This window comes from Mchenga conophoros, linkage group LG12 (genome assembly GCF_057382185.1).
Source record: "Mchenga conophoros isolate Kocher_MC1m ecotype Shallow Benthic linkage group LG12, M_conophoros_male_GT1.1, whole genome shotgun sequence".
NCBI lineage: Eukaryota > Metazoa > Chordata > Actinopteri > Cichliformes > Cichlidae > Mchenga > Mchenga conophoros.
In genome coordinates this window covers 38,413,740-38,436,781 of record NC_140537.1, presented here as the reverse complement: position 1 = coordinate 38,436,781, position 23,042 = coordinate 38,413,740, and the positions used below count along the sequence as shown (strand labels likewise).

Sequence of the window (23,042 nt, the reverse complement as noted above, 5' to 3'; positions counted from 1 at the left end):
TAAACAAATACACTAACAAGGAATCTTTTTTATACTTATTTAAATGTTTGTTGTGGAAAAAGTCATTCAACAGTATTTTAATTTTTTTTTTTTAAATATTTCAGTAAAAATAACAACTTAAGTCTAAAATAACAGTTTAAAAAATAGAAAAAAAGTACGGCTTGATTTTATTTTAATGCCCCAACTCCACAAAACTATTTAAAAATACAGTTATTGTATCAGGACATTAAAAAACCCTTTTGGTCCTAAATATATTTTTAAAAAACCTGTACAATTCTAAAACAACTTTGAATTTCAAAAAGATTTTTTCAAATTGAAAGTGTGACAATGACTGCAGTCAGCCTGTGAGTGCTTTTCTGTATATTAAATGGATGTCGCCACAAACAGGAACCTGAATGCTGACAAACTATTTTCTGTGCACCTTTATTAAGTCTGAAAGCAAACAAATCACAGTCTGTATGAACAGAGTTTATTAAATTATCATGTTCAGCTGAAGGACCTTTATTCTTCCAGGTTTGGTTTTCACAGCAAGCAGCACAAGTTTGAGCTCCACTGGCTGTAACAACCTGAACCTGTCCAACAGGTGAGAGATCATCCATCGAATCATAAAAATCATCAGTCAGCGCGGAGGCTTCCACGCCACGCAGCAACGTTAATAATTAAATGTTCAAATGACCACAGATTACAGGTGAAAAGCAAAAAGAAATGATTAAATCATTCATAATAAGAGAAAATGAAATCTTTTACACAGGTTCAGTATGAATGTAACCCCACTGAGGATGTCTGATTGGCTTTAAAGGGGACCGCTTCACGTTGGCCTGTGCTGACCCAAAATAACACTTAAAGCTTTTTCCACCTGGACCACCAGCTGTGCTGAGACCTTTTACCTGTTTGGGGTTTTTGGTAAAAGTACATGTATTCACCCAATTTCATGAAATTAGGGTCTTAAAGTCAGCTTAACCTGGAGAAATAAACACTTTAAATTACCAAGATGGCTGCTGAGCACCAAGAGTTTTGATTTTACAATTTTGTAATATTCATATTTAACATGGCCAAACTTCCAAACGCATATACACCACAAACCTTTCACATCAGCTAACTTTAAGGCAGCTAGCTAACAGGAGCAGAGACTTTGCTAAATTATGAGCGAAGTCATCCCACAAACTCCAAACTGACTCTGCACCTGAAGCTAACTGCACCGTGGAGATGCCTCTAAGCTAACTTTAAGCTTTGTGAGGTGAAGCTTTGATTGCATTACAGAAATTGGATTAATTTAAGTTGTGAATCATGAAAAGCTACTCTGACAAAGTGCAGAGGTGGAAACGATAAGAACGGATCCCCTTTAAACGCTGCAGTCAGCAGCTGCCTGTAACCTGAAGCTTCAGCTGCTCTCAGCTCTTTAAATAACTGCGTCCGACTGTCTTCACTCAGGAGCTCAGCACAGACTACGGTTTATTTTTTTGGCATGAACAGTCAAATGGCACTAAGATAGCCCTGTGAGCAACACATCAACATCCTCAGCGGAGTCCTCAGTTTCTGTGCAAAAACCCTCAAAAGAGCAAAGTAAGTGAAAAAAGGCATTTAAAAATACCAACGTGGTTACACAGCACAGTGCATCCAGGCTCGTCAGCTGCAGAACGCAAGCATTTGGTTCACCGGTGGTGTAAAAATCCCTGGTTTGAATCAGACGCCCTGAATGTGGGAAGAGTTCAGCGTGATCGCTGCTCGCCCGGGACAGGAAGCGTGGACGCTCTCGGGACATTATTGCCAAGAATTTCAAGGACTTTGTTCCACCTTCAGACGCCGTCACACATTCTGTGAATGCTCAGCAGGCTACACCCAAGTTCATGTTTCTGCTCAAGTTCTGCTTCCACTGGACATAATTCATTTTTAAAACACTGGTGAAACGGGGTCTGTGTCCCCCCAGAAGAAACATGTGGATCTACAAAAAGCTTCAACCTTAACAGAAGAGCGACAGATTTAAAAAAAGCTCCACTGAGTCAGTCACACTGGTAACAATAATCAGGAATGAGTGTGTTTTCTAAAGTCTTTGAAAGAAAGAAATGAACGATGTTGGGAGGAGCTGGTAGGTACTGCTGTTCAGTTTGATCCCAGACTTGTAGTGAACATGTTCTCAGTGCAGGTCTGAACTCATCTCATTTAGTTTCAATTCTGACAGATTAATCCACTTTGCTTGTACCAAATGTGACTGCCTACGGTTCCCAGAATGCTTTGCAAGCTCAGACTCATATTTTAACTGGTGGAAATACCTGGACAGTAGAGGCATACAGAGCAGCCTCGCCTAGTGAGCGTTCGTTCCCTGCAGAGACGGCGCCATGCTGCATGACGAACTGAGACCAGAGGAGCTACGCGCTCAGACGCTGTTTGCATATCGTAGATTTACAGTTCTGTGAAGAGCGAGGGAGCGAACGCAGGGCGAGCCAGACGATAGAAACAAACCAGTGCTCAGATACATGCTCCACCCACAACTACAAACCAGCCAATCAGAGAGAGAGGCCCACATGGCCTGCTATACTTGCTATACTTTGTTTGAAAGGTCACATGACTAAATCAGAAAGTTTAAAAATACTTAAGCAGGCTTCGTAAAACCAACCAATCAGAAGAACTCGTGCTTTCAGGACAATCCGATTGCCTGGTTAGGTTAGAGAACAGCAGCGGCTCCAGCTTGGACCTGCTGGGTTCCTGGAGGTTCTGCAAAGTTTCTTGTCCGGTCCACCTGGATCCATTTCACTGCGATGGCCGTGCAGTCTGGCCGGCTGGTTATCGTGGCTACAGAATTGTTCCTGGCTGTTGCTAAGGAACTAGCTCTGAGTTCGCTGGGAAGGGTTTGAAGATAAGTAGAAGGGGGGGGGGGGGGGGGGGGGGGGGGGGGGTCATCCAGGTGTCGTTAGAAGACCCCTGATTGGTTAAACAGGAGGCGCGGGTGCAGGTCTTTGAGGCACCAGAGGTTGAGACGCAGCAGAAGGTTTCGGTTTTCTGTGCAAGAAAGAAGAAGAAAAAGAGTTTACATTGTGACTGGCCACTAACACCACAGCGTGCACGCTCTGTTTGAGATGATGTATCACTCCGCCACAGTTCAAACTGCTGCAGAGACACAGCTACACCAGCAGTTAGCTTCTGGGTTCACTTTGCACCTAGCCACTCTAAAGACTAGCTTATAAATGTTATCCATCTATGGCCATCTAGTGTTGCCCTATTAGGAGTAAGCTGCTGTATCCAGTTTAGGATTAGCTTAACATTAGCTAGTTTCTTTCTTTGTCGAGTTAAATTAATGCTACTGTCTGTGTGTAGTTAGTTTTAAATTCTTTACTCTTGAGTCCAGTTAGCTTTAACGTTAATATATGAATTAAGTCAGTTTGCTACTGGGTGAACAAAATGTCTTCCTCTGGCTCAGGGCTCAGTGCGACCAAATGTTTCAGTGGTGCGACTAAAAAAAAATTTGGTCGCACCGGTGCCACCAAATTGTGTTCGGGTAACAAAAAAAAAAAAATCTCTGCAACCTTCCCTGTGGTCAACAACAGACACACATTTTGCCCGTATCGTGGACTAAACCAATCAGAGATAGTCAGGGGCGGGACCTCTCTGATTGGCCGTGGTCCAGTTGAAAGTGCAGGTGGAAGTGGGAGGTGAGTAGTTTGAATAAAGCGATATCGATTCATTAAATCCTGAATAGACTTTTAAATATAACTGTGTTTTGCCAGAAACGCCAGATTCTCAGATTAAAGCTCACAAAACTATTTCAAGAGCAGGTACACGGACTCCACACAAAGACGTAAACACAGACCCGACGCATCAGGATCAGCTTTGTCTTGTCGGCTTTCTCACCTGACGGCCCGTAGACGGACACGCCGTCGGAGCTCAGCGATTCTGATGCGTCGGCTCCGCGCTGCGTTTACGTCTTTTTGCGCTGATTCTGAGCTGCAGGTTTTGTCTCTCCAACCAAAATCCACCGAGCCAGCAGCAAAAGAAGCAGCAAACTGCGCTTCACATTTGATCAATGTCGTCATGAATTCCCTCTTTTATCAGTTTTGCTTCCACCACGATAAAAATCACACTTCATGCACAGCTCTCTCTCTCTGTACTTCAAGAACAGTTTCCCAGGATTACAGAAATCAGTGATGGTACCCAGCCCTAGTGAGCAGCCTAGGCCTGACAGAGTGGATGCAGCTGAGGGTGATAAGAAAAGATGAAAAGAACGATTGATAACTTTTTTGTTAAGTTAAGGCCTGATCCGTCTGAAATTCATAGCCAGCTCTGACACGGTGCCATCAACCTCTGAATGCTGAAAAAGCAGCAGTGTGTCCAGAAAACACATTATATGCTGCGATAAATGCCCGAGTGTCCCCTCTGCCCCCGGCCTTTCAGCAGCAAACAGGTCGTCAGAGGAGCCGAGAGGATGTTTAACATTTTCTACAATATTGACAAAGAGTGCCAACGCACTTTAAGCACAAGATTGATAGTTAATACTTTAGAAATGAATATTGTCTGTATGGACTGCAACTTCCCCCCCCTCAAAAAAAGTGCACATGTAAAACTGCGGTGTTAAGCGATGTGGTTGAAAAATTTGAGTTAGGCGCACCGGTGCACGCATGGCAAAAAGTTAGCCTAGAGCCCTGATCTGGCTCATATTTACATCCACTTAGCTTAAATGCAGCTTTTAAGTTTATTAAATCTAGAAGACTAGAAGACAATTTAGCTTAAAATTAAATTGCATTTTAGTAACCAGCAAGCTCACAGTTGGCTTAAAATTATTTTTAAATACAGTCGATTTGGCATTAGCCACAGGTACAGCTTTGACTTCCATTAACTGTTAAGTCCAATTGTCCAGTTCAAGTTAGCATCTAAGGCTGAGTAGCTTAAATTTAGCTTCTAAGAACCATTAGCTTAAGGCTAGCTTCTATAACTAGTTAACATCAAGTTAGATCAAATCATTTAGAAGCTAATGCAAAAAGTTGTATTTTTTGGAAACATACGCTGTAGCGTCAAATGTTTAAAAAGATACAACTTTTAGTTTGAAAGTGAAGTTTCCACATTTCAGGTTTGACTGACAGTTTTTGTGCTCAGATTGTTTTCGGTTTGTGTTTCGGTGCATGTGGTGGTGCGCGACTTCTTACAGAGGAGGCGGTGGCGGCTTCAGAGCATGGGAAGGAGCCGTCCGGCTGGTTTCCACCACCTGAACACACACAGAGGAAGTACACCTGGGTAAACCTGCGAGTCATTGTCCCATTCAAACCCTCACACCGATCTACCTGGCCTGTCTGACTCTCCCAGTTTACCTGATGTCATTGGGTTAGTGAAAGCTGCTTTCTAGTTTCCTGCTGTGATGATTAACCTGCAGACACGCAGCACTAAGCTAACACTACATCAGCAGCAGTAGTTAGAGCGGTAATGAGAAGTAAGCAGGGTTTACCTCTTGTGGTGGCAGCAGCTGAGCGTGGTGCTTCACATGGAGAGAGAGCAGAGCGTGTTAGAGCTCATGCAGTCCATCAACACACACACACACACACACACACACACACACACACTAAAGTGATTAATCACACAGCTTAATCAGCTCATCAATAACCCGTGCAGACAGCCGCTTCAGTTCCAGTTAGATGCTGGTCGATGCAGATCAGCTGCTCGGTTGGTTAGTACAGTCTGTCACTGATTGTAAGCGATCAGCTGATCGTCCAGTCTGTGAGGTCATCTAACGACACAGTGATCAATAACTGTGTTTGGTGCTCTCGTGCTGAGGTGTGCTCATCACTACATCTAACTTCAGCTTCTACACTGAGGCTTACCGGGAGAGCATCATCACCGTCTCCATTCTCAGCCTCCTGATCAGCAGGGTCACAGCAGATCTGTGTCATTAGTAACATCATCATCATCATCATCATCAGCAGCAGCAGCAGGAGGCCGTGTGGGCGTGTCCACCTGAAGATTTTTAATTTTAACCTTCTGTAGACACGCCCACTCTGTAACGCTCACTGCTCACACAGAACAAACCGGGTAAAGCTGCAGGAGCGACTGCTGATGCTACAAACATCATCACACACCTGGACGGACAGGTGAGGCAGGTGTGTGTAAAACGAGGGAAAACGTAAACTCTCATGTGAACCCTAAACTTACCCCGTCTCTGACGATGTTATTGGCGTTACCCCGGGCAACAGATGGAGGTTGCGCTCTGGGAGGCGGTCTCCTGCTGTGATTGGCTGAAGCCATGCCGTCAGCCCTGAGGGAGACATGAGCGTGAGAGCAGCGCCACACGTGCAGCTAATGGTTTACAATTATATTCAGTGTCCCTAAACGCAGCACAGAGAACACGTGGTTCCTGCGGCCGTGGCGGCGTGTGTGCATGCACTCACTCATATCCCTGAGACCTCTTCCTGCGGCTCAGCCCGAGTCGCCGCAGCAGCTCGTTCCTGCGCAGGAAAACGAAGACGCCGAGAGCGAGCAGCGGGAGGACGAAGAAGAAGAGGACAAGCAGGCCGTCCCTGAGAGACGTGTCCTTATCTGGGGGAGGGGCACACACAGGAGGCGCGTTAACACGGGACGCCTGCCCTCAGGTAAGTCAGAGTTCTCCAGGTGACATACCGTTCCACGTGGGTCCGCTGTCAACGCTTCCACCGTAACCCGATAACTCGCAGGAAGGCGGAGCCCAGCCATAGTCGCAGTGGCAGTTCCTGTTGCTGTTGCACACCTGCGACACACAGACAGGTGACACCTGAGTCATGTGACTCACCTGACAGACAGGTAGGCAGGAGCACAGGCAGGCGACTCACCCCGTGTCCGTGACATTTGGTGTGCACATCGCAATCGTAGCTCAGGACGTCGGCGCTGCGGCACTCAAAGTTCACACACACCTGAGCGCCGCAGAAGAAGAAACGAGCTTTAACACCTCATTGTTCACTCCTCATCCCCTTCCCTCCTCCCTCCTCCTCACCTTGTTCTCTCCACACTTGGTCCCTTCGTTCACCATCCCGGGGTCGGGGACGTCCGACCCCAGCATGAAGTCCACGCCGTAGCATTTCCCTCCGGCGATTGGCGTGCTGATGATCGACGGCTCGATGCCAAACACCGTCTTCGCCTGAACGTTGGAGCACTGCAGTTTCCCACACATGGCGTTTCTATGGCAACAAACACGATGAGGAAAACGGAAGCGGCGACTTCGACAAGAATCGGAGGATTCAGGAGGAGGCTCGAAGACGGACTGTGGGAAAGACGCCTGAACACAGCACAGTCATGTGGGCGGGGCTTTGAAATGCACCCTGGGAGATGGAGTTTGTTCAGGTTTTCCCGGTTTGGTAGCGACACAGGTGTAGTGACGGTTTGGAGTGCACACATCACACAGCGCCACCATCAGGTCAAAGCTGGAGGTGCGTTTAACTTGCGTGGGACTTGAACTTTGTGACATCATCAGTCTCAGCTCCTCACACTGGGACGGACCCTAAGGAAGTGTGTGTGTGTGTGTGTGTTACCTGCTCTCGCACTTCTTGAAGCCGTTGTTGAGGTAGCCACAGTTGCCGAAGCGATCTCCTTTGCTGTTGACTTCTTTGAAGCAGAGCTCAGGAGCCGCCTTCGCCTCTGAGGAGGAGGAGGAGGGGCAAGAAGGGGGGGTCAGCTGCTGAGTAATGAGGGAGAGGAGAGAAGATGAAGTCGTACAGAGGTACGTACTGTCTCCAAAGATGGCCTGACACTGGCTGTCGTAGTGCTGACACTTCCCGTTGTAACAGTAGGCCTCCTGGTTCCTGCAGGACTGCCCGTTCTGAAACACACACACACACACACACACACACACACACACACACACACACAGATGTGATGAAGTACAGCTCAGCCAGCAGCTCACCTGCTCAGGTAAATGCAGCGGACCTCACCTGGATGAAGACGTCGCTCTGACACAAGGACGAGGAGCCGTTACAGAACTCAGGCAGGTCACACTCATCTGTGCTGGCGCGACACACGGTTCCCCCCGGCAGGAACTGAACGCACAAGCACACAGTTACAGAGCCCAACACGCACGCACAGTGTGTGTGTGTGTGTGTGTGTCACGAGGCTCGCTGTGTTTACCTGACAGTTGGAGCAGCACTCGCCGTACGCACACTGAGCTCCAGACTTCAGCTTACAGGTCCGATACTCACAGCAGGGGTCCTCCTCACACTCCTGCACACACACACAGACACACACGTGGTCGATCACGTGACCGGGTTTAAACAGGAAGTTTCTGTCTCTGGCGTAAAATCATTTTAAACGTTAGAAAATCGCACAAAGACGTGAAAATGACCCACAAAGCGAAACTTTTTTGTCTTCATTTTCTGTGTGCAGGAAAACTCAACAACAGTGACACGTTAATATAAAACAGGGATGTCAAACATAAGGCCCGGGAGCCACCTGGTCCACCGCACAGCTGTGGAACACGTGGACGGCGTAGATGTTGGACTTCCCGCTGACGAGTAGCTCGAGTTGTGTAATAAATCACTGAATCTGGGCGGGCCCTGACTGCCAGGAGCGTCGCCGCTGTTTCGGCACACGTCGTATCAAAGTGGGTCAAATCGAATGTAAGGCATGTCTAACTCATCCTCTACACATCACACCTTCTCTGAGCCACAGTCGCACTCCTCCCCGAAGTCCACCAGCCTGTTTCCACAGTAGGGGGCGCTGTAGGCCTCGTCGGGCCGCGGGACGTTCAGCAGGCACGCCCCCCCCGTCAGCAGGATCATCTTCTCAAAGTCATCGGCGCTACAGCTGCTGAAGTTCTTTGACCCTCTGCAGAGAGGAGACGCGTTAGGAGTGAGTGTGAGTGTGTGCGGGCACGTGTGAGCGTGCGGCGTAGCTCGCCGTGTGCGTCTTACGTGGCTCCAGAGTTCATGATGCAGGCGCCGGTGGGACACGTGCACTGTCGGCCGTCGTCGTGGTTCATGCCGAGGTTGTGGCCGAGCTCGTGAGCCACGATGGAGGCGAACGAGACCACGAGGTTGTTGTTGAACTGAAGGACACAGAGCACAGTTCAGTCACGTCTCACTGAAATGCACCCTGGGAGATGGAGTTCCTTCTAAAGCTGTCATTAGGATCCAGATCTTTTATTTCTCTTTTTCCCAGACGTGCGATTCAGTGAAATCGACGCCACAGAAACAATCATTTCAATGTTTTTGGTGTGTTTCATAAAACTGAATGTATTTAGTCTGCACGCATGGTGGCGTACCGCGTTGATCCCGCCTCCGTGACTCCTGGAGCAGACAGTGGAGACGAACGCCATCCCGGCCGTCTGTCCGAAATTCTTCCTCCTGCACAGACACCATCATCATCACCATCATCATCACCTGATACACGATACAATCACATGCAGTAACAAACAAAACAGCAACAGCGTGTGTGTGTGTACTGACAGGATGAGCTGTGCTGAGTCATGGCGGCGGCGAGGAACCAGCTCCTTCTCCCTCCACTGGGTGAAGCGATTCAGGACTTCTCCAGCCGCTCCGTCGGTGCTGATCTGGTTCTGCTGAGTCCAGATCTCCAAACCAACCAGAACCACCCGGATATTCAGCTGCATGTAGATCTGCACACACACACACACACACACGCACGCACGCACGCACGCACACACGCACACTCCTCTTATTTATGCTTTTATTCATTTTAACCCTTTAGCGTTCCGGTCAACCTTTGGTAGAGCACATTTTCAGGCCCTAACTGAGGCTTTCACTGACGTTGACCTGCCTTGTTGAGTCTTTTCTACCAATTGGTTTTTCATCTGTAACGCCAAAAAAAGCCACCAGGAGGCGCTGTGAGTGGAAACTGTGGGCTCTTCTTAAACCTCTCCCAAACAGGAAGTCAGAAGCAAAAAACCGTCCAACATATTTTGAGTGTTTTTGATCAAACTAAGGCAGGAAGATATAATTTTTTGATATATGACAGTGTTGATAAATCACATTAAGTGTTAGCACAGCAAGAATATGCTGAAAGAATTTCCTCAGTAAGTCAGTTTTGTAACTTTCTGAGTTAATATTAGTAAATGTTGTAAAAATCAAGAATATCACAACTGATTAGCTTTTAACCAAATTACCGTAGCTGGTAAATTAATATTAGTAAGTTTTCAAAATTATAATTTGTGCTATATGGACGCTAAACAATTATATGGCTAAAAATCACATGGTCCTGTGGCATGACACTCATGATGCCATCCACCTTCAACCACAGCGTGTTTGAGGTCATGCTTTCATATGGAGCCACAAGAGCTGGCACTCCTCACCAGTATATTTCCAACAAACCAGATGAGTGGGGCTTTAAATTGTTCATCTGGCATCATCCACGACTTGCTGCTGTGTGAGGAGGATCTACATTCTTCAATGCTCCCCTGAGTGAAAGCAACAGAAGCTCCCTCTAAGGGGCCAAAGCTGTAAACAACACTTTGCAAACCTATAAAAGAACCTCGGTTCTTCACAGGTTTCTGCTTGGTCCAGAACTTGCACACCTCCTCTGGTGTCAGGTGCATTGGTACTGTATGACCAAACTGATGGCAGACAAAGACCTGATGAAGAGGGGCCATGCAGCCTGTGATTACAGGTCTGATGAAGGTCTGATTGCAATGAAATGATTTGACAACAAATGTGTCAACCTCCTAAACAAGGCCTGTGGGTTTGTGCTTCTTTCATCGGTCAAACGGTGGAGCAAAGAGTCCAACGCAAAGATCACCATCCCTGTGTATAATTAGCATATGGGAGGAATTAAACTTTCTGGTATGCTATTACACCTGTATAAGACAAGTTATAAGTTACAAGTTAACAAGCCAGCATCTCGAGCTGGTCAACCCTGATCCAGCTCTCCAAGACCACAGAATCAAAGCTACACCCTAAGACCCCAACGACCAAAACCACAAGCAGATGTGCTGATTGGCACTGTTTTTATTTTGCACAGTAGCATTCAGTCAGAAGTGGCCTGGATGCAGCACATGTATTTTGTTGTTTGATGTAATGCTTTCCTTTGATGGAATGAAAACAGCAATGTTCACTGAATGCTACCATCCAATGCCCTGCATAGTTTCCATTAATATAATCAGAATTTGGCCCTTTGACTTTTTTCAGCTGTATTATCTAATGTACTTGTGTTTGCATGACATTTCATACTCTTATCATTAAGTGGCATCTCAACTGTTTGGTAGAGATCAATATTTTAAAAACTAAACTATTGATTGTGGTTATTACCCCCAAATCAATAAGAAATGCAAACAAAAAAATGTCCATTGCTTTTTCCTTGGTGAGGACATCAAAGGGTTTTAAGACATTTGTTGATTTATTCCTACTTTTAACCACACAAGAGCAAACGGGCTGAAAGGAAAGTCACTTCCTGTTGCCGTGTGACACAAAGCTAACTCAGCCGTGGAGGAAACATGTGACACTCACGCTGTCCACGAGGTTGGCGAGCAGAACCATCTCCTCCCTCACTGCCGTCGCGTTCCTGCTCATGAAGTTAAACTGGGGAGAGAGAAGCACACGGTTACACGCCGCCCGCCGCAGCAGTCCACCTCCACCCGGTGTCGTGCTCTCACCCTCTCGTTGTCGACCACCAGCAGCAGCTCCACGTAGTGCGTCTTGTGGAGGACGGCTCTCCTCACCTGGAACAGAAACACGGTTACTCTCTGAGAGCGCACGGCGGCGCTCACGCTGCTGAAGCGCCATCATCGCTGCTCGAGACGTCAATGTAAAGTCAACATAAACTGTAAAGCAATGATGGCATGACTCCAGAGCTGGAACAGGTCAAAGTTCAGGGTACAGGAAGTCAGCGTGCGCCGTGTGCGTGAGGGAAAACGCACCCGTCTGTGCTGCCCGTGAGGGATCTCCTCCCAGCTGGCCTGAGCACGCTCTGTAGAGTTGGGGCCGTGCTCGTAGTGCGGCGCTTGGCACCCTCGGGGCTGTGATGTCACATCCTGCAGGCGATACACCAGGTGCTGGTCGGTGGCGGAGTCTAGCGGCTCAATCCCATAGCTGCCAACACTGAGGTGCATCACTCCTCTGAAAACACACACACACAGACACACACACACACACACACACACACACACACGCACACACACGCACACACACGCACACACACACACAGACACACACACACACAGACACACAGACACACACACACACACACACAGACACACACACGCACGCACAGACACACACACAGACACACACGCACGCACGCACAGACACACACACAGACACACACACACACACACACACACACGCACACACACTGAGTGTCAGACTTGTTGTGCTGCAGTAAATGACGTGTTCGTTAAATCCTCCACACTCGTTCCCCCACAACGACCTCGCTCGCTAAAAGTACTTTCTGATACTGAACAAACGCGGCGACTGTTTCAGACTCGCCTTAATCCTCGCCATGTTTGATGGACCCGTGTGTGCATGTGTGTATTACCTGAGGCCGTTGCAGATGCTCATGGCGACGGATGAGCCCTCCACGCCCTGGACGAAGCCGCGATAGTGACAGTGGTCCTGAAACACAGACAGCTGACTGCAGCACCCACACACACCAGTGGGGGGCGCCACCACGCCTCCTATCCACACACACTGCTGTGACTGAATCACATGTTCATAACTAGACGGAGTTTCAGTGACATCACTGCCGCGATTCTTGCTGTATCAGTTCCACTGGAGCTCACACACTTCCTGTCTGTGTGTGCGTGTGTCTGTGTTCCTGTCTAGCTATCTTTGTGAGGACCAAAATCTGCATTCTACTATACTTGTGAGGACACACACACACACACACCGGTCTCACAAGTTTGAAGCCTTTTTGAGGCTCAAAATGTGGTTATGGTCAGGTTTAGGGTCAGGCGTTCATCTGTAATGGTTAGGGAAAGCATTATGTCAATGAAGGTCCTCACTGAGATAGCTGAACGGGCTTGTGTGTGTGTGTGTGTGTGTGTGTGTGTGTGTGTGTGTGTGTGTGTGTGTGTGTGTGTGTGTGTGTGTGGGAGAGAGACTTTGAGGAACACCAGCTCATCATTTTCTCACTTCCTCTTGTTTGTCCTCATGGAGTAGCGGTGGTCAAGCCGTGGCCCGTGGGTCTGAACCCATCCTGTCTGCACTGACTCACAGGACGGGGATCTCAGGCTCCACCTATCAGCACGTCACCTGATCTGATCGACCTGATGACACATAGGTCTCCATCCTTGAACGAAGACGCCTGTGGCACATGAGGCTCAAACTTTACCCAGAATGCACTTTGTGAAGTTCCCTGCAGTGAACGATTAGACACGGATAGTCAGCGGCGTCTTAGTTTCGTATCTCAGCGGTCTGCTGCTCTCGCTCTGTCTCCTCCCCTCTGTGGGCGCAGCGAGCAGCGAGCTGAGAGCACTCCACCCGCCCATCACGCTCTGCCTGAACAAGCTGACTCAAGTTTAAATACAGGAAACAGGAGTCAGCGTGTTTCTGTACACTGACAGGAAGTGACAGCTAGTCACAGGATCGAACCCTGACCCTCGCCATGGTAACCATCTCCAAACAAAGACTGCCACCGTCCATTTATCATTCAAACATCAGACAACCCACGTCAGCTGACAGGAAGCTCAACTCCCAGCATGCACCTCTCTCTGGGAAAACCTTGCTTTAATGAAGTCTGCAGAGAAACAGAGCGCGTGCGCTTTGTTCTCAGTGGCATCAACGCCGCAATGACCATAAAGGAAGGAAAAGGGCGGGGCGTTTGTAAAGCAGGTGAGTCTGAGCGATGCGACTGGCTGACAGGACCGGTGAGGCTCATATACAACAGACAGACAGGTAGGCGGGGCGTTACCTGGACAGGTGGCGTGGATGTGACCAGGGATCCGTTGGGACTGTAGGAGAACACGGTGAAGTCTGCAGGCAGCAGCAGCCTGAAACAGGACAGTCATGTGACCAACTTCACTTTAACCCCGAACCCCCGACTGCAGGTGTGAGTCTGACACGTCACACCTGCACAGGAAACACCTTCACCTGCCTCACTCCCGCTGCAGCTCAGTCAGGTATTAAAAACAGAAACAGTGATGTTTTTATTAACAGCTGTGAAGCTGTTTGGTTCACGTCGTGTTTTCATCAGCTGGCGTTTCCATAAAAAGTTAGAATCACACACCAGGACATCCTGGATCGCCTGTCACAGACTTTGAAATGTGATTTTGTGACCATGAAGTAAAAACATGTCAGCCGTCTGTTGGCGAGCGCGCTCTGACAAGCTTCGATCTCAGCGATCGTACGATCGTGAACATGTCACCGCCCCTCATCAGGACTTACTCGTTTCTCTCCAGATGGACGACGCGATCGCTTCCATCCACGCTGATGATGTAGGACACCTGCACACACAAAAAGGTAACTTTGAAGTGTGACAGCTTGTAGAATAAAACATTGAGCATGTGTGAGTGACTGCAGGTGGAGAGCAGCCAATCAGAAAGCAGAACACCAAGAGGTCTCATTCCCTGCCGTCCTGTCGCCATGTTGGATTCACAGCCACGGCGCTCAGAGAGCGACGCGTCCTTCAAAGCTGGTTTGGTACATGAGCGCCGGGATTAGCGCTTCGATCCTCACGAGGAGCATGTTAGCTAACGGCGCTAACTAACAGCACAAACACGCTGACACTAGCGTCCGATATGTGGCAGACATACAGTCGCTCCCAGTAGCGGTTACCTTTGTACCCGTGATGTTTGCGGGCTCCACTTCCTGCTCCGTGTTGTGGGTTATTTCGGATCGAGGGATGAAAACGGAGCTCCTCCAGGTTTCATTTTCACCTCGTTTTAGCACAAACGGCTAAAACAGCCTGTGTTAAAGACGCACTCCATCTGCTGTGAACAAAGACTTCGTCGACTTGAGTCGCCCTGCTGACACAACTAACTCTGCCAGCTCGAGCACGAGCTGCCAAACATCTGCACTGACAGCACGCCATCGCCTCCATCACGCATCCCACTGCTCGCCGAGCAGGTCACCTGAGCCTCTGACTCACCTGGCTCTGTGTGTGTGTGTGTGTCTGTCTGTGTGTGACAGCAGAACTATAATTAGCGCACACAGACAGCTGGTGTGGACAGGAAGTCAGCGGTGGTCTCCATCGTCCAGCTGCCAGCAGCAGCTCATCCGTCCTCTAACACAGCAGGGGTCAGAGGTCGGGTAAATCTGTAAACATACCTTGGCATCGTCATGGAAACGGTTCAAGCTCAAACTCATTAAGCAGAGCTGCTGCTGGTTCTGGCTCGGTCAGCGTTCCCGTGGCGCCTCGCAGAGTCAGCTGACCTCGTTTTTGTAACGTTTGTGGAGCCAGGTATCTGATGACATCACCAGGTGTATGTACCTGTGCAGGCAGCGGGTATCCGTTCTCAGCTCCTCTGTGGGCCACGAACCCCGAGGAAGCCATCGGCGCCGAGAGCAGTGAGGTCATCACTGTGGCGCCCTGTTTTTGTCCGACGTGGCTCCACAGGTGAGCTCTTCCCCCGTCAGCTGTTTCCACAGGAAGTGGGCGATGCTGACGAGTTTCAAAGAAAGTTCACGTTCAACAGTTTCACACAGTAAAACGTGGAAAAACGTGGTGATGCGAGCACGCTCACATCACACGATCCTGGGAATGATCAGCTGTTTGTGACACAGCTGGAGGATAATCGGCGCCGAGCACAGCGACGCGTTAGCCACGAGTCTCTGCGAGCAGCGACACACCCACACACACACAGACACACACACACACACACAGACACACACACACACAGACACACACACACACACACACACACACAGACACACACACACAGACACACACACACACACACACACACACAGACACAGACACACACAGACACACACACACACACACAGACACAGACACACACAGACACACACACACACACACACACACACACAGACACACACACACACACACACACACACACACACACACAGACACACACACACACACACACACAGACACAGACACACACAGACACACACACACACACAGACACAGACACACACAGACACACACACACACAGACACACACACACACACACACACACACACACAGACACACACACACACACACACACACACACATCTGCAGACTGCAAACACACTCATGTCTCCACAACACTTTCACAGGGGTGTTATCTCTGCGCAGACTGCACATGCCAGCAGAGTGTGTCATCGTGTGTGTCTGTGTGTGTGTGTGTGTGTGCGTACGTGTGTGTGTGAGCATGTTGCAGCATGCAGGGAGGGACAGCAGCGCGGGCGCAGCGAGCGTGTTTAAACGAAGCCTGCAGGCGTGCTGCTTCATGGACGTTGTGTTCGTGGCGAGCCAAACACGGTTTAAAGCTAATGTTTAAAATCTGTGTGCACAGTCACATCAGTCAAACAACACGATCCATCAGTTTGGAGTCAGCAGCTCGCCTGACGCAGACTGGGGTCACAATAATCTGAGCTTCTTCGTGTGATGGACCAGCAAAGATGGAGTCTGCCCGCCTACGATTCCATGGCTGGTTCTGACCCGGAGCTAGCAGCGCTGCTTCCTGTGTGCTCTCATCATCGTCTTACGTGAACTTCTCTGTGTGATCTGGAAACAGGTAAGTGGAAATGAACTAGAAATAAAAACCTCCAGACCTGATTGGGCAGTCTTCCATTCACGTCCCTCCTCAGCCTGCCTCCGATTGGTCGAGGGACAGTCAGCTGATAGGAGGACAGGTGCTCGGTCTGGTGAGAGTCTGCAGGAGGAGACGGGAAACGAATCAGTTCAGTTTGCTCTGTAAACAAGTTCAAATCCTTTGCCACAGCCTCAGAACTGAACACATCATTTGGTGTGCACGTGTCGGGAACGCGAAGATTTTACTGCACAAAACATCGCATCAGCTGAGAGGAGGCCTGTCACCTGACTCAGGACTCGTTCATGAAGTGCTTTACAAACCCGAACATCACGGCTAACAGCTGGATTTTCCTGTTTGAGTGCCGCTGACCACACAGCCAACAGCCACTTCCTGTTAAGGACACGCACAGTGGACGGTCCATGTTTAACATGAACTCATCGCTGCAGCGCGACGGTGATCCTCACACCAGGGCAAAACGATTATTTTCCTAATCGATGATTCGACGATTCATTTTGATTCGATTCTCTCCCCATTATTTGTGTATCAACTTCACATTTACTAATTTATGTATCTCAATGAAAAACACAAATTTCTTCATCTGGACACCTTTTAATAAAAACATGCCCATACTGTAGAACTGCGTGTTCGGGTGGAGTGATTGAAGTCGACTGCGGCTGCCTCATTCATGTTGCCGCTACTCGCTGCCGCCATGTCCGTTTTGAAAGTGACGACGCATCGACACGTTTTTTGCGTATTTTACGTGTTGACGTAATTACGTCGACGCGCCGTCCCAGCCCTACCTCACACTGACGTTTAGTTTCTGTCCTCACTTTCCTCTGCGCTATCGATGATGTCACTAGTTAGCCAACATAAGCTAATGTGAGTCTGTTAGCCACAACCAACCAGGTGACATCACGTCCTGTGCTGACAGACGATGGCGCTAGAAATGTTTTTAAAGCTTCACAGTTACGTCTGTGTCGGTGTCACACGTGATCCACAGACACGATCCAGAACCTGGATTTTACGCACATGAAGCTCATCTTTATGTCTCTGGTCCTGCTCTACTTCCTGCGTGCGGTTGTGTTTTCCTGGTTTAAGCTCAGCCGGGTGTGTTTCCACACACTGCAGTCTGAGGAGCATCAGTGAATCCTCATTCCAGCCGTCCCTGCACACCATCGCACCACATTCTCTCTCCGGATTTCCTCCTCGATGGGAGGCGGGACTTTTGAACCCGCCACCCCGGCCTGTGAGGTCTGCTGCTGACATTCGGCCTCACCCGTCTTCTGTTTTCCTTCTTTGAGCTGATAAAGTAAAGCAAACATGCTCAGAGCATCATGACGGCCTGTTTGGAAATGAGCTCAGTGAAAGAAAATAAATCCAGCCGCAGAGCTTTAAGCTCCTTACGGCGCTGCTACAACAGCTCCACTGTTTCCTCTACAGCAGCTGAAAGCGTCCTCAGCAGCTCCTGTTGGTAACAAAGCAGCTGATCCACACACAGGTATCAGTGTCACACTGCAGCTCAAATCACACATTTCAAAGGAAGCTCTGAACTGTATTTTGTTCCTCGGGAGAAAAAAATCCCAAGTGGTGGCCTGTCAATCAATCAAACAAACAAACAAACAAACAAACAAACAAGCACGCTCGCACGCTCACTCACTCACTCACACACAGTGTTCTTCATTTCTCGCCATCTGCTTACAACTGACAGCATGGTGTCCAACACGAGTGTGTGTGTGTGTGCATTAATCTGTAGCCACGGTAACACCTGCAGTCCGACGTTAACGACCTCGCCGTCCTGAAGCTGGGCAGGAAGCCTCCAAACAGGAAGCACTCTCACTGCTTCCTGCTGGCTTGTTTCTCGTCATGTCAAGAGCTGCTGCTCATCCCTGCCAAAGGGAGCCCAGAAGGAAAACCCTGGAAAAGCGACTCCAAAGATAATCTCAACCACAGATTTTAAAAAAGCTAAATCAGGTGGAACCATGAGGAACACGGGGACGAGCAAAAAGCTCTGAGAATAAAATACAGTAAAAACTAAATGAAGACTTGAGTAGAAACACGATAAACCCCAAGAAACAGATTTAAACACAGGAGAAGCTGCGATCAGCCACGCAGGAGGAGGAGCCTCGCCACCCCGATCAGACTGTATTTAAAAGATGGCCGCACCCTCTCTGATGTACTGCCAAATGACTCGCCCTCTGCTGGGCGCTGAGAAAACTGCAGGTTCACATTATCAGACCCTGAAGCTGCTTTCATTGTGATTACGGTCTGTAGGTCCAAGAAAAACACCATGAGTCATGATTCAGGGAAACTGTGAGTGTGTGTGAGTGCGTGTGTGTGTGTGAGTGTGTAAGTGTGTGATTCATTCAGACTGGACGACTCAGTGGAAACTTCTCACAGAAAGGACTGGTTTCATTTTTTATCTGATTTTTCTTTCCCCTCTCCGTGAATCGCTACCTTATTGTGGTGGAGTTGTGTGTGTGTCCCAGGGAAATTGGTCCTGGGTGAGGGACCAGACAAAGAGCGCTTCAGAAGACCCTTATGAAGACAACATCGAGGGAACAGTTTACCCTGCCCGGGATAGGGTTACCGGGGCCCCGGCCTGGAGCCAGGCCCGGGGAGGGTGCCCGAGGGCGAGCGTCTGGTGTCCGGGCCCAAAGAGGAGACATGGAAGTGGAGACTCTGTTGTCTCCACCTGGGAGACTTCAATGCTCACGTGGTTAATGACAGCGAGACCTGGAGGGGCGTGATTGGGAGGAACGGCCTCCCTGATCTGAACCTGAGCGGTGTTCTGTTATTGGACTTCTGTGCTAACCACAGTTTGGCCATAACGAACACCTTGTTCGAACATAAGAGTGTCCATAAGTGCACGTGACACCAGGACACAGGTCGATTTTGTAATCGTATCACCAGACCTGCAACCATATGTTCTGGACACTCGGGTAAAGAGAGGGGCTGAGCTGTCAACTGATCACCACCTGGTGGTGAGTTGGATCAGGTGGCGGGGGAGGACGCTGGATAGACCCGGTGCACCTAAACGCGTAGTGAGGGTGCGCTGGGAACGTCTAGCAGAGGCCCCAGGCTGCAAGATCTTCAACGCACACCTCCGGCAGAGCTTCAACAGCATTCCAAGGGAGACTGGTGAAGAGGGAGCTGAGTGTAAAAGCGAAGCTCTCAATTTACCGGTCGATCTACGTCCCTACCCCCACCTATGGCCACGAGCTGTGGGTAGTACCGAAAGAACGAGATCGCGGATACAAGCGGCAGAAATGAGCTTCCTCCGAAGGGTGGCTGGCCTCTCCCTTAGAGATAGGGTGAGAAGTTCGGCCATCCGGGAGGGGCTCAGAGTAGAGCAGCTGCTGCTCCACATCGAAAGGAGCCAGCTGAGGTGGTTCGGGCATCTGACAAGGATGCCTCCTGGGCGCCTCCTGGGTGAGGTGTTCCAGGCATGTCCCACCGGGAGGAGGCCCCGGGGCAGACCCAGGACACGCTGGAGAGATTATATCTCTCGGCCGGCCTGGGAACGCCTTGGTGTTCCCCTGTATAAGGTTACTGTTCTATGCAGGCGATACACAGCTGTATGTGTCACTTCCTGTGTGTAGCCTGTGTTCACAGTTTCTACTCCAAACTGACTCAGAGACACTGGTCCATGCTTTCAGTTAGAGTATTGTAACGTTCCGTTTGCAGGACGTGACCACAGACATGTGACCACGTGGCCCTGGGACTGAACGCCATTGGCTCCCAGTTTAAGACAGAATCACCGTTAGAATCCTGTTGGTTCGCCTCTCTGACCTCATCACGGCTCTCAGCTGCACACCGTTTCCTCTCTGTCAAGTTTTATTTGCAGCTTTCAGCGTAAGCCCACACAGGTTTTTATGTTTGTGTCCTCAGCGTTTAGCATATTCAATATTAATGTAATCAAATGTACTCTATGCATAAAACTGTCATAGTGACATCAGACATCCAAACAGGAGCTGTTAAAGCTTTCCTTTGATGGTTAAAGAGGGTTTCTGCTCTCACACAAACCTCTGCACTGTGGCATGACCGCCTGACTTGCTCTAAAACCACATCGCAGAACAGGAAATCACAACTGATTAATATCAGATTCATGTGCAGAAACCTCAAACCGAGCAAAGAAGAGTTTCCCGTCTTCCTGTTTCCTAGATCTGTCAGCTCCCAGGGGTTTTCAATAAGTTAGCGTGTGTGAACATTAACGATGGTCTAAGAAAGACTCACAAATACGGGAACAAATGGAAACGATCCGCCTGCAGATTGGTAGATATGACTATGATGAAGAAAAACGGCACTTTCAGGCTGAGGATGGAAACGCTGCACTGGTCTCAGCACGCTAGTTATTCAGCTCCGCTCAGCTGGAACCAGAACCAGGCGCTGAACAGGAAGGAACCACGCGGTTTGGTCACCTGATAGCTCAGTGTGGCTGTTCTCACAACTGTTTCAATAAAGTTTCCAGAAAGAAAAGGCAGCTCTGACGAAAGCACGCCTGAAAACTGAAACCCACCGCTCAGTAAAGTAAGCACCACTTCCTCCTGGGAGATCCCAGCTTCCTTTCCCAGGCCGGAGCAGGAGTAAAATCTGCTCCGGCCTGAGTGCTCACGCTCCACTTTCCCCCTCAGACCTAAGTTCAGCTCAGAGAAGCTCTGAGAGGATCCATCAGCAGGTCCAGGTCACTAAGGCTACGTTCACACTGCAGGTGAAAGCGCATGAAATCCGACTTTTTCAACCCTCTGCGACTCATATCCGATCACGGTGTGACAGTGTGAACGGCACAAATCCGACCTGGGTCACTTCCGTATGTGGTCCTGAATCCGACACATATCTGATGTTTTAGAAAGCGACTGCTGTTTGACGGTCACGTCGCATTAAATCCGTCTTTTACGTCCCTGACACAAGACAGACGCCGATTATCAGCGCCGGAGAAGACATCGCGAACGCTTCCTGTCCGTCCAGTACAACTGCTGGGAAGACAATGTTGGAGAAACGTGAACATTTCATTTGTTCTGTATAAACTTCTGACAGAAGTTATTTTGTTATGTAAATAACAAAATAACTTTATAACTTAAAGCAAAATTGGGAAACGTAAAGACTGTTTGTTCTGGGTCTAAACAGCGCGCTGTGTGTGACGTCTTCTTTTGCGCATGCGGCCGCTTTGAGCGTTTGCTGTCGCATTTTATTTGTAGTGTGAACGAGCAGACAAAACAATCGGATTTGAGCATTAAGACCTGCAGAGTGAACGTAGCCTATATGATCTGCTGCTGGTTTGGATCGCTCTGTGCAAAAGTCCTGAGCCTCAGCTTCACCACACCGCTCTCGGGTACTTGGACACCTGAGCAACAGTTAAACTAACTGGCTTTAAACAGCTGGAGGATTACAGAGGAGCGCTGCATCAGAGGAGAGGCTCGGGCCTCGGTCATCCTTATTTCCCGTCTAAGCCCCGCCCCCATTCTCTTTCGTCTGATTGGCTGACTTTAGGAAGCCGCAGAGGGGCCCGACCCAGTGCTTTACCTTACTTTTGCACACGCGCCCGTCACTTTGTGAAACTCTGGCCACATTTAACATGAAACCTTAGAGCTAACTAGATCAGATGGAACCTCAGCGTGCTGCGTAAACTCCTACCTGTGCACACCTGCGTGCTCACAGAGGGAGGCAGGAGCCAGAGTCGGTGTAACCGTCCTCTCACTCCGATGAAGATTAAACTTGGACACATTTATAGAAACATTTCAGATATTTGTTCGCAGTGACCGTCAGAGCAGCTGAGGGTGGACTACACCTCCCGTGATGCCCCGGGTCAGTGTCCCTCACAGGGCCCGATAAACCTCCCACTCAGCGTGCTCTTCCTCACCCCTCTCACCTCTGCAGTGGCCGTTTCCGATGAACAGCAGGAGGAAGAGGAGCCAGCTGATGCCCAGCAGCTCCACTATCCCTCCCATCTTCATCCTCCTCTTCTTCTCTCCTGAATTAAAGTGCCTCCTCTCCCTCCGTGTGTTACTGCAGTCTGCGCTCTCTCTGTCTCCCCCCGCGGAGCTTCATGTTCAGCACCCAGAGCAGCTTTTCTTCCTCGGCCGGGCCATGGCAGCCTGTTCCGGGTCTACACCGTCCGCGAGCTTCCCGCCCGGACCCCAAAATGTCCCAGAGGTCAAAGGTCAGCCCCGAGTGTGTGAGGGTGTTTGCTCTGAGAAGTCCCGTCCGAGCTGAAGCGCGTCTGATATTTCTCTCCTTGGAAACTCGACTGAAGCTGAAGCAAGCTGGCGGAAACAGCCGCAGCTTCCTGTGCGGTTCTTCAAAATAATAGCATCAAGACCAATCATCTCAAGAGGAGCAAAACTAAAATCATAAAATTAAAATCAAGTCCGTCTTAATAATGTTCCAGTAAGGCAAGGCAAGGCAAGGCAAGTTTATTTGTATAGCACAATTCAACAACAAGGTGATTCA

General features: G+C 49.2%; 1 protein-coding gene across 4 annotated transcripts; it reads right to left on the bottom strand.

The window, feature by feature from the left end:
* Positions 1-406: 406 nt before the first annotated feature.
* On the bottom strand, positions 407-22,872 carry adam9a (ADAM metallopeptidase domain 9a). 4 transcript variants are annotated; one of them, XM_085295702.1, is made up of 25 exons: positions 22,462-22,872; positions 16,615-16,715; positions 14,277-14,335; positions 13,804-13,882; positions 12,430-12,506; positions 11,813-12,011; positions 11,549-11,614; positions 11,403-11,474; positions 9,390-9,559; positions 9,206-9,287; positions 8,856-8,989; positions 8,598-8,769; positions 8,074-8,166; positions 7,881-7,985; positions 7,678-7,768; positions 7,482-7,587; positions 6,947-7,130; positions 6,786-6,866; positions 6,598-6,703; positions 6,369-6,516; positions 6,133-6,235; positions 5,805-5,864; positions 5,432-5,461; positions 5,136-5,194; positions 407-2,997 (listed from the first exon to the last, which is right to left on the bottom strand). In XM_085295702.1, exons 1-25 carry the CDS (start codon positions 22,544-22,546, stop codon positions 2,928-2,930), a joined length of 2,532 nt encoding a protein of 843 aa, XP_085151828.1. In that variant the 5' UTR covers positions 22,547-22,872; the 3' UTR covers positions 407-2,927. The 4 variants fall into 4 exon arrangements, with proteins under 4 accessions (XP_085151828.1, XP_085151829.1, XP_085151830.1 ...); XM_085295703.1 differs by lacking the exon at positions 5,432-5,461; XM_085295704.1 differs by lacking the exon at positions 5,805-5,864.
* Between the last annotated feature and the right edge of the window lie 170 nt (positions 22,873-23,042).